At 38.7% G+C, this 16,395-nt stretch overlaps 1 protein-coding gene across 2 annotated transcripts in view; it reads right to left on the bottom strand.

Moving 5' to 3' along the window:
* Positions 1–15,801, bottom strand: part of MTMR6 (myotubularin related protein 6) — a 38,787-nt gene extending 22,986 nt beyond the window's left edge. The window contains exons 1-2 of one of the 2 annotated variants that reach the window (XM_025462689.3): positions 15,604–15,801; positions 2,779–2,895 (exon numbers count right to left, since the gene is read on the bottom strand). In XM_025462689.3, coding sequence (XP_025318474.1) covers positions 2,779–2,895; positions 15,604–15,627 — 141 coding nt within the window. In that variant the 5' untranslated portion in view covers positions 15,628–15,801. The remainder of the gene's footprint in view (positions 1–2,778; positions 2,896–15,603) is intronic. The other variant, XM_025462688.3, reaches the window with a different exon arrangement.
* Positions 15,802–16,395: the final 594 nt, after the last annotated feature.

Raw genomic sequence — 16,395 nt, 5'->3', positions numbered from 1 at the left:
AACTTTGTAAGGAGCAATACCACAGCTAAGTTGAGCATCATTCTATCTGTAGCACCTAACACAATATCTGAAGCATTATAATGACCCTCCTCAAAAAAAAAAAAAAAAAAAAGTTTAAAATGTTGTATCTCATAAATCCAAACTTAAAATTTGACCAGACCAATAATACAGGTGTCATTGCTTCTACCTCCATCACAATAAATGTTTACTGAATGAATGAAGAAAGTCCTACTAAAAACTCAACCCATAATGGCAGTTTAAATATATGATTATCATTCATAGCAGTTCTGATATTCTCTTTGCTACTAAAAAAGTTTTTTTTCTCAGTATCATTCCTATGAATTTAAAATATTTATGGAAAGTTTTTCTAGAAAGTAAAAGATCCTAGAGTTCCTGAATAAAACTGAATCATGGCAAGAAATTCATTCCAAATTAATCTAAAACTTTAACATAAGTTTGATAAAAAGTTCCAAACTGCTTTTTGCCTTTTTCTGTGGCAGGGTAAGAGATTATTTATATCATACATCATACATATATATCATACAATTATAATATTAAATGCTAATACTAATCATATAAATTATATATAGTGACTAATGTTCACATGTAAGATTAAATGTACAAAATAATCAAGAAAAACTTTAAAAAGACTAATTAGAACTTGTTCTACAGACATTAAAAGTATACACTACACAGATATTTAACACACATTGCACATATATAGCCCAAACTTATGGCCAAGATTTAGCACTATTAACATTTATATTAGCAGGCCTGTGCCAAGTTACTCAAAATGATCTAATAGTAACATCTAAAGAGAGTAAGAGACAATAAGCTACTATAATATCACTATTATGATTCTAATTAAGATCCAAAATTATTTATAAGAAGAAAATGTTGAAGAGACCTGACTGTGCCACTAACTAGTTATGTGATCTTGAAAAAATAATTATCTGTAAAATGAGAAAAAAGATAAAGTTAGTAAGTCCACTACTAGATCTAAAATATTTATTTCTATAGATCTAGGTTACTAAACATTTAATTCAGGAGAGACATATGGGAATATACTGATAAAAAGGCATTTTAAACACAGTAATAGGAGAGAATAAAATAGATGCTTTTCCACTGCCCCTCAAACTATTTTCCCAACATCTGCAAGAAGAGATCTATGGGAAACTTCCCTGTGTATCTCAGGAGATGAAAAACATACTGAGAAGATATTAAAGCAGACGGACAAAGGAAGGGTGGACAGAGTGGATGATAATATGACTAATCATTTTATAAGGCCCTGCTAGGTGAAATCCTTAACAGTTTCCGGGCCAACACTAGATGGGGATAAGCTTCAGTGTCTCAAGGGAATACAAATTCTCTGAGATCAACATCTCAGGTAAGTATCTTGACTTACTTATTGCAATCACATATCAACTGGATGGCCTTCCTGGGAAAATCAAGAGAGTACAATAAAAGAGAGATTGTATTAAAAAGCTAGAATCAATAAAACAGTGTGCTATTATACAGTGGAATCAATATATCAAAAGAACAGAATAGAGAGCTCAAAAACAAACCCTTACTTTGTTTGACAGAGTTGATACTACACATTAATGCATTGAAACCATCAATAAACAATGCCAGTATCCATATGAAAATAATGAAAAGGATAAAAGTTAAAATGAATCCCTAAGTTATATCATCCGAGAAAATATCTTCCATATGTATTAACTAACAACTTATCCTGAAATACAAAATGTAAGCTTTTAGAAAAAAATACAGGAGAATCTTTATGACTTTAAGAATCCCTTAAGTAAGAAAACAGCATAAACCATAAAAGAAAAAATGAAAAATCTAATACACTAAATTAAATTTCTAATACACTAAATTTGAAACTTTAATTCAAAGATGTATATACACACAAGACAAGCCACACACTGGGAGAAGTTATCTACAACACACATACCTGACGAAACATTAAAAACCAGACTCATAAAGCCAATAAAAGGACAAACAGCCCAACAGAAAAAGAAAGCTAAAGGCCAAAATATCCGAAAGGATGATTTCCTTGTAATCAGCAAATTAAAATCACAACTGCATATCCACCAGAGAGGCAAAAATTTTAAAGCTGATAATATCAATGTTGCTAATGATGGCAGACAACACATCACACTCTACTGAGAATAAACATTTTGAAACAACTATTTTGGCAAGGGCCACATTTAGTGAAGGAAAATATGCACTTTTCTAAGACCTAGCAATTTTACTCGCAGGCAGATACCTCTGAGAAATTCTGGTGCATATACAGGAAGAAATATATACAAAATATCCATTACTGTATTGTTTGATCTACAATCAATCAATTAAAAAATACCATAATTGCAAGTTGGTATAAAAATACCATGGATAGGGTGTATGTGTGTGCTTTCTCTCTCAAATAAATAAATAAAATCTTTAAAAAAATAGCATGACTGTCACTTAAACTGTTAAATATTAAACACGTACATATACTATTTATATTTTTAAAAATTAAAAGGAACAAGTAGGTATTTTATAATTATTAATGCAGATAAAAAATTCTTGCTATAACCTATAAAAGAGTTCCACATTCCACATGGTATCCTTGTTTTATTAAAAGGGAGGGTAGAAGTGATGAGGCGACTGAAATAATTTTTGTTGAAACGGGTAACCAATGATTAATTTTTTTTTACATGATCAAAATGAAATACAGCAATAGGCCAAATCCATTATTCTAAGTATGGTAAGCAGTATAGCAGATGCCCTTCTTACCCAGGTTTCTTTCTGATGAGAGTCTATAAATAATAGATGTGTGGCCGTAAGATAGAGTGTTCCTGTTAGTGACTTGTTGCTGGTACTGAATCGGTCAAGTAATTTCACTTGTTCAACCTAAAAAAAAAAAAAAAAAAGTTATTTTTCATTTCAAAAGTAATGCAAATTCTTTATTATTATTCTTTTAAATGGTACATTTAAATCCTGGGATAACATTTTCTTCTTTCTATTAAAAAACATGAGTTTATTTAATGTTGAACATTAAAGTTCATGTATCTTGGGGAGTATATAAACCACAAGTAACACAAGTACTATTTAGAGTTATAAATACAACCAATAAAGGAACTCTGTAAAAAAACAACATAAATATTAAGGAGAACGGGAAGGAGACCCACGGTATAAACAAACAAATGGTTTTCATATCCAAGAGTCCATATATATTTTTTATTTCAATATTATTTAGTTAACATATAGTACAATATTGATTTCTGGAGAAAATTCTGTAATGATCGCTTACTTATTAACACCCAGTGCTCATCACAAGTGCCTTCTTTAATATCCACCACCCATCTACCCCATTCCCCACCCACCGCCCTCCTGTTCATTCTCTATTGTTAAGAGTCTCTTATGGCTGGTTTCTCTCTCTACTTTTCTTTTCCCCTTCCCATATGTCCATCTGTTTTCTTTCTTAAATTCCACATATGAGTGAGGTCATATGGTATTTGTCTTTCTCTGACTGACTTATTTCACTTGGCATAATACCCTCTAGCTCCATCCACATCATTGCAATTGGCAAGATTTCACACACATCACCTTCTTTATCCATTCATCAGTTGATGGACACTTGGGTTCTCTCCATAGTTTAGCTATTGTTGATAATTCTGCTATAAACATTTAGGATGCTTGTACCCCCTTTGAATCTGTATTTTTTAATCCTTTGGGTAAATACCTAATAGTGAATTTGCTGGATCATAGGGTAGTTCTATTTTTAACTTTTTGAGTAATCTCCATATTGTTTTCCATCCTATTCTCCAGGCTGCATCAGTTTGCATGCTGTTTTTTGAGGAGCCTCCATACTGTTCTCCAGGCTACACCAATTTGCATTCCCACCAATGTGCAAGAGAGAATTCCCCTTTCTCCATATTCTCATCAAATCTTGTTTCTTGTGTTAATTTTAGCCATGCTGACAGATGCAAGAGTCCATACATTTAAGTTGGCAAAACAAGTAATAAATATATAAGGTTATTATCTAGCATCATGGAGTAAACTACCAGAAAAATTAAATCAACAGTTAAATGGTTGCAAACTCCAACTTAATCTCTATATTCTCCTCACCACTCCACCCAAGACATTGTTTTGTGGTCTGCTCTATGCTTTTACTCATACCATTCTCCCTTCCTAAAATGGTCTCTTCTGCTTAGCTAAGTGCTAAGTAAGCATTCTCTGGGGCTCACTGATACCCTATCTCCTAACTGGAATCCTTTCTCAGAAAACTGACTGACTTACTTAAATGTCTCAGTTTTGGGATCCCTGGGTGGCGCAGCGGTTTGGCGCCTGCCTTTGGCCCAGGGCGCGATCCTGGAGACCCGGGATCGAATCCCACGTCGGGCTCCTGGTGCATGGAGCCTGCTTCTCCCTCTGCCTATGTCTCTGCCTCTGTGTGTGTGTGTGTGTGTGTGTGTGTATGTGTGTGACTATCATAAATAAAAAAAAAAAGTCTCAGTTTCATCGTTCCTTCTGGCTCTGAATTCCCTATCACAGATTATATCACATGTTGCCTCTGTGTCCTGTAGTGGCTGAGGCAGTAAGGTACCTAGTACTCCTTTATTAATAAACACACATACACACACACAGAGCTGCCACTGGAGAGTGGGGTTAGAGTTGGCCACTACTACTGTGGGGTTACTACTGAGTTGGTCACTCCTACTGTGTAGGAGACTACTGTTTTGAAAACATAGTTATTTATTGCTGTACATTCTTTTTGGAAGGGGGGAAAAAAGGTAAAACAACCATTTCCCACTAAAAAATTTTAATCCTGGGCAGCCCCGGTGGCGCAGCGGTTTAGCGCTGCCTGCAGCCCAGGGTGTGACCCTGGATTGAGTCCCACGTCAGGCTCCCTGCATGGAGCCTGCTTCTCCCTCTGCCTGTGTCTCTGCTTCTCTGTCTCTATGAATAAATAAATAAGTAATCTTAAAAAAAATAAATAAAATTTTTAATCCATAGCCGTAACAGGAGGTTGCAGATAGTTCTTTAACTTCTATGTCTAACAATTATCTCACTAATTCTGTACTTTTCCCCCACATATATTTCCTTTTCCCTTACTAAAATTGAAGAAACAAATGCCCCTAATTATGAAATTATGATTTCCACAATAATAACTACCACGTAAAAAGCTAATTAGCTCCCTTTGAAGAAATTTAATTCCAAAAGTTTTTTTTCTTTTAACAGCAGCTGTTCAAATAAGTTAAAATTTAACTGTAAAATTGAAATACCTGTTGTTGACACAAAATTTTATTTGTATGGGTAAGGCAATGAACTGAGTTTTAACATTTTCTTCTGGAAACTTAGATACGATCTAATTTATACAGCTCAGATCTGACAGTTGATTTGACATGTAAAAGCTATCAGATAATTATACACACTATCCTTTAAGACAATAGGAAAAGACTATATGAAGATTTCTCTTGGAGATCTGCATTTATTTCATTGTTTAGGACCATTTCTTCCTTTTAAAACATAACTCAATTATATAACTCACATTGAATTAAAATTTAAAATTTTTAAAACAATGAAATCAACTACTGTTTACTCTCCTTCAATTGTGCTAGACTTAGTTGTAAGGACACTACAGCCAACCAACAGTAATACCGTAATATAAACCTCACCTGCCTTATCTCCAAAGCAATTAAAGCAAAGTGTTAATGTTTCTAAAGAGAATTAATGAATACATATAGAAATAAAGGTTACTACAAAGTATTAACCCTACTCAAGCAATTAATGCCAATATCATTTTGCAGCACTTCACATACTACTCAAAAAATTAAAAAAAAAAAAGGATATTGGTAAGTAATTTAAAGGGAGTAGGAGCTGATGTCATTACTACTTATTTAACTGAACAGTTTTTTTTTTATTTCTAAGTCCATATGAAGTTTAATCTGTGGACTTTCAAAAGATCATAAATATTTCTTATTAATCATATATTATGTATTAATCATCATAAATAATTTCTTTTTTTAAGACTTTATTTATCCACAGAGACAGAGAGAGAGAGAGAGAGAGAGAGAGAGAGAGAGAGATTGAGAGGCACAGACACAGGCAGAGAGAGAAGCAGGCACTATGCAGAGAGCCTGACATGGGACTCGATCCAGGGTCTCCAGGATCACGCCCTGGGCTGCAGGCGGCGCTAAACCGCTGCGCTACCGCGGCTGCCCCATAAATAATTTCTTGACAAAGCACAAATTCTCTACATGCACTTATCTACATGCAAAACAATCACACTACTTTCATTTGGATTTTAACTCTCTTCGGTCCATCTCCTATTTGTTACCCTTCTTCCTCAGGGGCCCCATTCTCTATAGGCAGCTTATCCACTGTCATTATTTTAACCTGTATGTGAATGACTCTCCAAACTAAATGCCCAACTCTGAGCTCTCCTGAGTTCATATTGCCTGCTATACATATAATGACTACAATCATTCCTGACATAGTACTCAAGTCTCATTATATACGGAGTACTTTGGTAAGTGCTTAACATACAGTATTTCTTTTAATTTTCACAATTCCTATCTAGTTAAGTACTATTAATCTCTGCATAGAAACTGAGACTTAGAGAAGTTAGTTAAATGTCCCAACACCAAAGCTAGAAACAGTAAGTGGAACAGCAGAGTAATAACCCTATGTCATAGGTCTGATTCCTTCCCACCATGCTATACTGCTCTACTTGGATGTCTTAAGACTCATGTTAAGCATACTGAAAATGAAATGGATCTTTCCTCACTCCTCACAAATAGGTTCCTAATCCTGTATTTCTGATGTGAATTAATATAGGACTCCATCCTCATCTAGTCACCCACATTAGAAATTCAGGAATCATCCTATGACTTCCTCTTGACTCCCAATATTCTTTTTTTAAAAAGATTTTATTTATTTATTCATGAGAGACACAAAGAGAGGCAGAGACACAGGCAGAGGGAGAAGCAGGCTCTATGCAGGGAGCCTGATGTGGGACTCGATCCCAGAACCCCAGGATCACACCTTGAGCCAAAGGCAGACGCTCAATTGCTGAGCTACCCAGGTGTCCCAACTCCCAATATTCAATTAAATCACCAATTCCTACCAATTTTATAGCCTAAATATTTTAAAAATCTGCACCTTTCACTACTGTTAGAGTAGTTTCTACATTATAAAACATCTGTTCATGTCCATCTCTCCCACTAAAGCTATGACATACCCCAGGGCAAGAACTGTCTCTTATTTATGTCTGACTACCTGATGACTAGTATAGCATCTGATACAATAAGTATTTGTTGGACTAGGGTGATCAGCCATAGACACATTTTCCACAGGGTGAAAACAGAAGATGCCCACAGTTTACCAGTGGTCTCTTTTGCTGACATCACCCAAGAGATTTATTATATAAAATTCTACTTTGTAACATTATACTGTCCTTCATTTCTCTCTGCCACTTCTTCCTTACATAAAGGGTAAACAGTAAATAGTCATTCAGTAATTTACAAATAGATGAACTTAAAATAAGTAGAAAAATTACTAATAGTGTACAGTTATAGATCAGCTTTTTTGTTTTTAAAGCCACATGTGGACACTCAGTCTGCTATTCCCACCCCAACACCCAATTAAGTCACTCTTCCTCTAGAACTGCCTAACACTACACAGTTCTTTTGGGCTTGTCATCTATCAAGATTGGAAATTCAGGTTAAAAATACTCTCCCTAACACTCTAACCCTATTCCTTGATTCTCCCTAATTTCTATATCCAAAATTAACTTGAGATTCCATTTATTAAATCTTTAATTCTTCTTACCTACATAAAAGTCCCAAAGTCTAGCTGTTCATCTGAATCACCTCTGAAACTGCATAAATACAAATCTTAAGCCCCACTCAATTTCACTCAGTCGTCTCAGCAGACAGGACACCAAGAATCTGAATTTTTAAGAAGCTCACCAGGTCATTTTTATGCAAATAGTATTCCTTCTAACTTTAATTAATTAAAATTAATTAAATTCCAAATTAATCCCTCTTGCTTTTTTTTTTTTTTAAGATTTTATTTATTTATTCATGAGAGAGACACACACACACAGAGAGGCAGAAACACAGGCAGAGGGAGAAGCAGGCTCCATGCAGGAAGCCCAATGTAGGACTCAATCCCGGGTCTCCAGGATCACACCCTGGGCTGAAGCTGGCGCTAAACCGCTGAGCCACCCGGGCTGTCCCCCTCTTGCTCTTAACTCTTAACCAGGCTAGGTTCCTTCTCTATCTTTATGCTCTTTTCCTGAATATTTAAGGTCCCAGCTTGTATCCTCCCACTTTTTAAAAGAGCTTCTTATAACTTATGGCCCTTTAAAATATACAACCACATTATTGGCATATGCATACACCCTCCCACACACACACATCTTTGAAGAACATCCACATAAGTATACATTTTCAGAAAGAGTTTACTAATTCACTCCATAAAAATTCACTGGCTATCAACTAACCAAATTGTCTGGGTCTCACTTTCTTTATCTGTGAAATAAGGACAACAATCTCTTCCTTGAAAGCTGCAGTAAGACTGGATAAGACATGTAGGTACTTTACCCCAAGTTTGCTTGACAAACAGTAAGCAATAAAATGCTCATGTTTGCAAAAATGACTGTTAGTAAGTTAGTAACCTGATGAGGTAAGTTGAGCCCTGACAGTCCTCTGTATTAAACTAATGCCAAGTTCAAATGGAGAAAGGAAGGAGAAGGCACACGGACTTTAAAAGCAAATTCAAGGAATGTCTGGGTGGCTCAGTGGTTGAGCATCCGCCTCTGGCTCAGACTGTGATCCTGGGGTCCCGGGAGGGCTCCTCGCAGGAAGCCTGCTTCGTCCTCCGCCTATGTGTCTCTGCCTCTCTCTGTGTGTCTCTCATGAATAAATAAATAAAATCTTAAAAAAAAAAAGCAAATTCAATATTCTAATGTGTGATAGAGCTGGAAAAACCTGTTTTTTCTAATATAATACTAGAAGCAAAGCTCAGCAAAATTTTTCTTAATACACAGAAAATACAGAATTCCCAATAGAAGAGCTAGAACACAAAAGGGGAGAGGCAATAACATTTGGTGAAAAAGAAACACCTGCTAGGGTAGAGCATCTGCATTGTAGATAAAAGGATACAGAGGACTTTTAAGCACAGTAGCCCATGACCAGATATGGTTTTTAAGAAGATCTTTCCAATGATAATGTGGAGAAAATGTTGAGTAAAGAAGACACAGGAGGTGAGTAACCAGGTAAAAAGCTAATAATCTAGGAGTGCCTGGGAGAGATGTGATAAGAGCCTGGATTAAGCTGCCATAGACAGGTTAAAGAGGAAGCCTATCTTGAGATGACAAAACCAAGCCCATCTTGAGATGACAAAACCTATGTGAGAAGGAAGGAAAAACAGAGGCTAGCTGCCATTCAGTAGGATAAAGTATAAAAGGAAATGTAAGTCTGAGAGAAAAGAGACTATATAAGACTTTAATAAATTGAGGATTATTACCATAGTAATCATATTCAAGAAAACATAATAGAAAACTCATTACATGATTGCTTCAATATGCCACTGTTATATGGATATGACTGATAATAAAAGTAATCTGAACATTATTCCAAAACATTTATTTATTTAGCACTTTAGGTTCTGGAGAAACTTTAGGTTCTGAGAAAATTTACTGACTATTCTGTTCTAAACTGAAAATCCTAAGATAAATGTAAAAAAAACAAAGGAAAATAGGTCTTTTTCTTTGCTAAAATTATCAGCATACAAATTTCAAACCAGAGACTTAGTCAACTTCTAAGCGCCAACTGCTGCCTCATATTTCCCTTTCACACCAAGGAATAGAGTATTTTACAGATGTTGCTACAGATTTTTCCATGTGTTCCTGGAAATGTTTTAAGCAGGTATTTAGAAAGCAATCACAACTCTTTCAGGTCATGGACACTGACGCATTACAGAAAGAGTGTCAAGACCCTTTAATTCTAGGTATTACCAGAGGGCCCCCCCCCCCGCCCCAGAAAAAAAAAGAATGGGGAAGAAGTAAAAGGTTTTGGGAAAAGAAGAAACAGAGTAGGGAGAACAGAACTGCAGTGTGGTCACTATGGTAAGGATGGGAAATGCCAACATATTACTTTGAGGGCCATTTAGTTGAATTGTTGCCAACCTTGGGCCTGCACTAAAGGTACCCTAATGGTCTCTCAACAGAAGTTCATATTTCAGCTGATTACAAAGCTAGAAATGAAAAACACAGGAAATCACGCATACTCAGCATTTATATCCAGAAAATTCAGACACCAAGTAGACTCTGGGACAAGAAAGGACCAATGCCCCATCCTCAACCAAAGCCCTGCAGCTAACAGTTATATTTGACAACTACATGACAAGGGCTACTGAAGCAGAAAACACACGGTCAGGGCTTCTCTGATTTGCTGTGAGCAACCCCTATAACAAGACACCCATTCAGGACTCTTAGTACCATTATTCCACACTCCATAGCATGGATCTCTTTCAAAAAGAAAGAGCATCAAGTTGCCTTTGCGAAGGGGAAGGTAAACCTCAAAAGGGCAGAGATTTTAATCTTTCTTTGTTCATGTATTTCCAAGTTCTACAACAGCGTCTGGCTGCATAAATCATCAAACAAAACAGATCATAAATCCAAGGACATTTTTCAGTCTTCTCTCACTTTGCTTTTCTGCAGCATTGGCACAGGTGACTTTCCATGAATGGCTTCCTGTCTCACTCAGTAAAAGCCAAGATTTCACATTAGCCTGCAAAGGCTTGCCCCTGTTTCCAACTTTTCATTTCCTACTGTGCTCTCTCCTTCACTCACTCTCCTCTAGCCACACTGGTCTTCTTGCTAGTTTTTACTAACCAGGTATGACCAACATAGGGATGTTGCCCCTGCTGTGCCTTCTGTTGAGACTCTCCCAGCCACCCCTCCCCAACCCCTACTGCTGTGAAGATGGCTTGCTCCCTCACCACTTTCACTCTCTACTCAAGTATCATGAGTAAGGGCTCCCCAAACTACCACATTGACAGCTGTTCTCCCCCAACCTCACCCTGGCACCCTCCATAGCACTCCCATCTACTGTATTATGTATTTGGCTTATTAACTTTGTTTACTGTCATGTCTCCCTCAACTAGAAAAGATGTTTTGGAATGGCAGGGGCTTTTGTCTGGAAACTACCATTTCCCCAGTACCTAGAATAATACCAGGCCCTAAAAAAGGAGAGAGAAGAGGAAGAAGGAGCAAAGAAGGAAATTAGAATAGGGAAGCCTTCTTTTCTTGTGATTCGTCTCTTCCCATTTTATCCCTAACACTCTTTCTCTGACTCCTCTTCCTCTGCTTGCCCCTTGTAAGTACTCCTGGGGCTCTAACATTCACTCTTCTCCACCACAGAGCCTCTACATGTACCTTGCACAAAATCATCCAGAAAATACCGTGATTACATCAATAGATTACTCCCAAATCTATTCTTCTGGACCACACCTTTTCCCTAACCCTACACCTTCCTAATCAGCTACCTACTGGACAAAATCCTACCATCTCAGTTCTTCTCCTCCATCCCCTGCCTTTCTTCCAGTCCCAATAACACTGACTTACCTCACTATTCAAATCTCTTTATTTTAAAAATATTTTATTTATTTATGTGAGCAAAAAAGAGTGTGCAGAGGGAGGGGGCACAGAAGGAGAGGGAGAAGCAAGCTCCCCAGTGAACAGGGAGCCCAGATCACACAGGGTTCGATCCCAGTACCCTGGGATCATGACCTGAGCTTAAGGCAGACACTTAACTGGCTAAGTCACCCAGGCACCACTCAAATCTCTTGATTAGACAATTACTCTGAGGAGAGGAGTGTTATGGTTAAGAGAATAAGACTAGTATCAGAAAGATCAGGATTCAAGTTCCCAGCTCCACCTCTTCCTTAATAGAACTATCTGTTTGAGTCAGGACACATTATTTAGTTTCTGCAAATTTCAGTCTTCTCACTTGTATAATGGGATAATATTAATAAGTCAAAATAGTGCTTTACGTGAGGAAAAGCACTCAGATACTCCCCACAATCTACTGGCTCTTATTCTTAGTTTGCACCTCTTTCCCTCTTTGTAACTGATTACACATACTTGTATACATACACATGACCGCACATCCTAATGACAAAAATGAGTAGCAGCTAGGCATTTTGCAATAATTCAACTTGAGCCCCAATGGGGTCAGATTTTCATGGGACATTCCATTCTTTAACAAACTCTAGAAAGCAGTCTACCATATATAGTTTAGGAAAACATTCTTCCATTACATTCTGTAAAGTTCCATTCACAAACAGCACATCATTCGACATCAACAGATGATGTCAGCCAAAGCACTAGAGCCTGGCAGGGAAAGGAGAAAGACTGCATAAAGAAGAACTGTCTCTGCATATTTCCCATTGTTTCTTGGCAAGACTACCTCATTATGGAAAAATTAGAGCTCAAAGTGATAGGCAGAGCTTGGAAATAGTCTTTTGGAAATTCAAATTCAGTCTTGACATCTTTGGCGATGCTATACAGTTAGTAAACCAAATATGACCAATTAGGATGGTGTATCTGCTCCTGAATTTTATAACTATAAAGTCATTTAATCAGTACTCAGCTAAAACAGTTTATCTTATAAACCTCAGGTTCATAAACAATAAAAAAACCCCACAATGATCATAAACAATACAAAAATAATGCCACATAAATATTTACTTACGTCAAGAAGAGGTTTGGGGAGGAAAAAAAGCTCTCAGAATTATTATTAGGATTCATTTCTGAATATTAATACATTTTAACAATTAGATTAAAACCAGAGAAGTAATGAAAAAAAATTATGACAAACCTTGGTTTAAATCTTAACTCTAGGGACACCTGGGTGGCTCAGTGGTTGAGCATCTGCCTTTGGCTCAGGGCGTGATCCCAGGGTCCCAGGTTGCACCCCACATCAGGCTCCCTGCATGGAGCCTGCTTCTCTGAACTCTGCCTGTGTTTCTGCCTCTCTCTCTCCATGTCTCTCAAGAATAAATAAATAAAATCTTAAAAAAAAAAAAAAAAAAAACACCTTAACTCTAAGGGCGCTTGGGTGGCTTAGTGAGTTAAGCATCTGCCTTTGGGTTAGGTCATGACCCCAGCCAGGGTCCTGGGATCAAACGCCACCCCCACCCCCCACAGTTGGGCCCCTTGCTCAGTGGGAAGTCTGCTTCTCCCTCTCTCTCTGCCCTTCTCCCCACTGTGTGCTCACTCATTTTCTCGCTCTATCTCAAATTAATAAACTTTTTTTTATTAAAAAAAAACTTCAATCCACCCCTCATGAGATAATTTGCAGATTATTTCAGCTCTCCAAGCCTATTTCCTTCTCATCTGCAAATGCTGATAATATACCCAACTGCAAGGTTATTTAAGAAATTAGTGACAATTTTGTATAGATTAGCATAATTGTGAAATTTTAAGTATTGTAAAGTAATACTGCACAGTTGGCTACACTGACATAGAGTTCTTAGGAAATATAATTATTACTTTTCAAATAAACCTGTCTCAGCACAGAACAAACCAATAGTTACACAGGATACTCTACAGTCAATTTTTTATCATAGTGACTAAACTGTATAGTTCACAACAGCTAAGTAAAGTTAAAGCAACTCATTTTTAGTGTTGAAATACAAGCATCTTTGCAGTAAATTAACTACATCCAAGTTAGGTTATGCAAAGTAGTATAATTATGCAATAGGCTATATTCATGTTAATCTTTTAAAAAGTCATAATTTTATTGTTTGAAGATTTTATTTATTCATTCATGACAGAGAGAGAGAGAGAGGGAGAGAGAGAGAGAGAGATACAGACACAGGCAGAGGGAGAAGCAGGCTCCATGCAGGGAGCCTGACGCGGAACTTGATCCTGGGTCTCCAGGATCACACCCTGGGCTGAAGGTGGCGCTAAACCGCTGGGCCACTGGGGCTGCCCAAAAGTCATAATTTTAGAAAATATTATAGTTCGCACAATTATCAGAACGTACAGTGAAGTCCAAGTCTATTATGCTCACTGCTCTATAGCCAGTGCTGGTCTGTGCCTAGCACATAACTGGGACCTAGTAAGTATCAGTTTAATTGCAGCCTACCTACAGCCACTTAGGATTATTCCAGAGTACTGGTGGTCCTATGTTAGAAGAATAACTCAAAGTACACAACTTGAAAAGTAATTTTAATAGAAAATTATTCAGAAATTTCCTGCTCCTTAAAAAGTCATAAAAGGACCTTACTAAACCATCAGGACAGGCCCATTGTGAAAAGCTACTATGGTAATACACATTTGGAACCTCCCAATCAGGACAAAAATCTGGTCTGATGCATCCTCTAGGCTGCTCTTCCACCTCTGCATTTTCTACTAGTTGGGTTATTTACTTAACTGCCCTTCCATTTTCAAACTTAAAGTGTCAGCAGCTTGAATTATACAGTTAATTTAACATTCTCTTTAAAAAAAAAAAGGACATTTTTAAAACAAGGATTAGTTTTTAGCATCTTCAATTTTATTATAGTATGTGCAGTGTCATAAACAAGTTCTAACAAAAAAATCCGCGGCACCTTAAAAAGGCTTGTGAAACATTTTAATGAGTAGACCTCAAATTCTCCATGGAACAAATGGGGATAACGTATGTCTGCTATTTTTTTTTTTTCTTTTCTAAATTAAGGGTGACTTTAGGATTCGTGGCAACTGAGAGATGGTTTCAGCAAGACCTGAAGAGTCAAGATTCACAGTGGGTCCTCTTCCGGAGTCTGCTAGGCTCCGGGCGATCCCAACATCGTGTTATTCGATTCTTCTTGATTTATGTTTTTCTCCCTCCCTCAAATTTGAGGCCGAACTTAACTGTTGGTAACGTAATTCGGCAATATTTTGACGCCACTTCCCTCGGTTTCAACATTTGTAATGGAGTTATACGAACGCTTGTTCGTCCTTAGAAATCAGTGCCTTTTGCAGGCAAAAATTAAGCATGAGATTTAACAAGATTAAGCGAAAAAGCGTTGCGTCAGACACTTTACGGTGTGGGATGCCGCGCTCTCCTTGTCCCTAACCCCTCTCAACTACTGACACGGACAAGGAAGTGCTGAGCCCTGAGCCGGCGGGCCCCGTTCAAACCACCGGGCGCCGAGACCGAGGCTGACCTACCTCGGCGCCTCCAAAACTCGCATCAAGGCTGTCACGCGGGACAGTGCAACGTGAACAAGGAAAAGCTTACACAGTATCAGGTGCTAATCTGAGCGCTCGGCCGTTTTCCGGTCTTGGGGCGGCGAAAGCAGCCGGAGGAGCCTGAGAGCAGCCGGAGCTAAAGCAGCCCCAATTCTGCCCAAGAAGGTGCAGCGCTCAGAGGGCAGCGACCAGTTTCATGGGACTCGACCTCCAGCAGCCCAAATCACCCACATCCCAGCCATCCCAGGCTCCCGTAGGTCCCCACCCGGGCCCGAACTGCCCCGGCCCTCCCGGACAGGGCCCCGCAGGCCCGCAGCCCCGGTCCAGCCAGCCGAGCTCCCGTCGCCTCCCAGCCCTGCCGGGTCACGCCACGGCGAGCGGCGGGCTACCTTGGTCGTACGGATGTGCTCCATCCCCAGGACGAGTCCGCCGGCGACGGGGCTCACAGGCGTACCATGGAGCGGGAGAACCGGGGCGGGTACACCGACCCGGGCACAGCAGACACCGCCAGCCAGCCAGCGCCGCGGCCCCTTAGCCCGCCCTCCCCGCCCGGCAGCGTCGACCGCGCAGGCGCCGTCTCCTAGAAACACTTCCTCAAACCGGCGGCCGCGGAGGGAGCGGAAACCCGCGGGGCAGAGGGTCCTGCGAGGGAGAGCGGCGTCCAGTTTTTCCCGGGCCGCCGTCGATCCTAGAGCGCCCCCTGCTTGTGGAGGCTCGCCATCACCACTTCTCCCCCCACAGCAAGAATCTTTTCTAAGGATGATCAGATACATTTCCTGCAGCCTTATTTGAAACAATCAGAATTCCCAGTACTACATACACACTAGTTATCCATTAAAAAAAAAAAATCATGGAGCAAATCTTTTTTTTTGGAGCAAATCTTAAATAAATAAATAGATAAATAAATAAATGTTCAATGGGAAAACATTTTTTTATGCAGTAGATCCTAACAAGTAAAAGCTGAGCAAACGGAAAAATCATCAACCTTTCCTAGATTTGCAAGAGAACCGAGGTCACAGAGCAAACTGCTACCCCCAGAATTAGAGAGGAGTCAGGCAAATACAGAGAATCACGACTTAAGGGAATACAAACCCACAAGCAGCAACTTTACTGGGCACCGGTGCTGGGCAGTTTCTTTTACCCAGTATATCAGTTCCAACAATCCAGAAAAACTTAGAAGC

Source organism: Canis lupus, chromosome 25 (genome assembly GCF_003254725.2).
Source record: "Canis lupus dingo isolate Sandy chromosome 25, ASM325472v2, whole genome shotgun sequence".
NCBI classification, from domain to species: domain Eukaryota; kingdom Metazoa; phylum Chordata; class Mammalia; order Carnivora; family Canidae; genus Canis; species Canis lupus.
Note: the sequence above shows the minus strand (reverse complement) of the source record. Positions and strands in the feature narration are given on the sequence as shown.